Raw genomic sequence first — 2,016 nt, forward strand, 5'->3', positions numbered from 1 at the left:
TTGGGGATAAAAGTCCCGGGACTGGCCTATAGTTGGACTCGCCACTATCGGCGCACGTGCGGCGTTTTCTTTGGCATTCTACATTTCTCATTAATTATGTCCAACTCACAATGTTGAAAATAGGCATGTCACCTTTGTACAATTTGCAACAAAGCATCCTAGAAGTTGTTTCGTAGATGGAAAATTGCTTGTAACGTAGCCATCAGCTTTAAAAAGTGTTCCTCCACGATCGATCCAAGTTTATCTTGAGGAATAATGATGCGATTGTTAGGAAATTTCCGGGCAAAATGGTAGCCAGTGCAGTGCAGAGTGCAGACCAGCAGGGGCGGCTAGGCAAGGCGACCACAGTAATAAAGGGAGGAAAGCGACGCTGCCGACTTTGCCTCCCCCACTCCAATAATCGCTCTCTAATTAATCACCATTCTCCCACTAATCAATTTTGCTTACCCCACCCACCGTGACCGCGCTGATTGACGAGGCGGCCGGACACACCCCTCTATAAATCTCGGTCTCCCTCTCGCTCGCTTACTGCCTTCCTAGCGTGCTTCGTTCACCAATCGCCAACCTCTCTCTCTCTCTCTCTCTCTCTCTCTCTCTCCGATCTGTCGGGATTTTCACGAGGAGGATCTAGCACGCGCCGGAGATGGTGGCCCCGATCGCGGTGGCGTCGGCGGGGCTGGGGATGTTGGCGGGGGTGGCCATGGCCAACAGGTCCATGCAGGAGGGGAGGCCCGCGGCGGCGGTGCGGTGGCCGCTGCTGCAGAAGCCGCGGTGCGCCACATGCAGCGGGACGGGAAGGGTGGAGTGCCTGTGCTCCCGGTGGTCCGACGGGGACGGCTCAGGCTGCCGGACCTGCGCGGGCACCCGGAGGATGCCTTGCCGGAGCTGCGGCGGGTCCGGGACCGGACGCCGGGCGCCCGTGCGGATCGCCACCGCCTCCGCCACGCCACTCCGGCCACGGGCGAGCACGCGGTGATCGGCTCAGCTCGCGATCCGCGGCCGCGGCGCTCGATTTTGTTTTCTTGAGTTAGAAATAGTAGTACTTGTAATACAGTGTGTTATAGAACAGAACCGAATAGGGGTTTGATAGAATATAGCAAGTGAATTAGTAATGATTCCTGCCGGCCTCTTGCTGTTACTGAATCGAGCCTTGTCGCGATGAATATCTGCGCCTGAATATCTCGTGACTTCGGGCGGATGAATTTCCAAGGAATTGTTGTGCTGAAAGAATTTTTACGAGCAAGGAATGTGTCCATCCAGGCATCTAGCCAACCAACTTGGTCAGTTTTGCAGAGCGCTACTGGTGCTAAAACTTGCAGAGGATGAGCTGGGCTGCCGAGCCACACACACGCCTACACGCCAGACCATCATCCCAAGCCAGTGGCGTCCGCTATACGTTCCCCCGAGATTTTTTCGAGTGTGACTCAGTTCCACCAGTGCTACGTGTGCCACAAGAATTTCCTCCTTCCACCGTTCGGAACGCTTGAATTTTCTCCTTTACTGCGTATACAAGTAGCACTAACGACATCACAGACATGGACATGTTTGAATTAGCCGGTGAATGGTGTGCGATCTTTAATAAGTAGGGTGGCACATCCTTGAGCTGTTGCACCACTGAAACCGACCAGCAACCGCATGCTCACCTGTCAATTGCGCCCACGGTTGCATAACACAATTGTCTGCCGCCAAATCAGTTGGCTCTCTGCAGAGTCGTCCTCCATCCAAATCAATGGCAACACCCGCAATTTATTTGGCCAACACATGTCCCTTTAACATTTATTTTTTATATATAATCTGTTTATGTTCCCGACTGTTCAGCAGATTGTAGTGGTTATTTTATTGCCCTCAAAACACAAAGATGAGCGCTGAGCTAAGCTATTAGGTGAACACATGAAACGCAATATCCAATGGAAGGGACCAAGTCTTGCTGGAGCTCCTCTTAAATGGTTAATATATTATGCAGTTGCGATAAGCATGGGCTTAGTACATCTTCTTCTTTTCCTATCAATTTTTTGG

At 52.1% G+C, this 2,016-nt stretch overlaps 1 protein-coding gene across 1 annotated transcript; it reads left to right on the forward strand.

Annotated features, from left to right (window-relative positions):
* Positions 1 to 543: 543 nt before the first annotated feature.
* LOC123185428 (uncharacterized) lies at positions 544 to 1,112 on the forward strand. Its single transcript, XM_044597305.1, has one exon. The coding sequence runs from the start codon at positions 644 to 646 to the stop codon at positions 974 to 976; it is 333 nt and encodes a 110-aa protein (XP_044453240.1). The 5' UTR covers positions 544 to 643; the 3' UTR covers positions 977 to 1,112.
* Positions 1,113 to 2,016: the final 904 nt, after the last annotated feature.

This window comes from Triticum aestivum, chromosome 2A (assembly GCF_018294505.1).
Source record: "Triticum aestivum cultivar Chinese Spring chromosome 2A, IWGSC CS RefSeq v2.1, whole genome shotgun sequence".
Lineage (NCBI taxonomy): Eukaryota > Viridiplantae > Streptophyta > Magnoliopsida > Poales > Poaceae > Triticum > Triticum aestivum.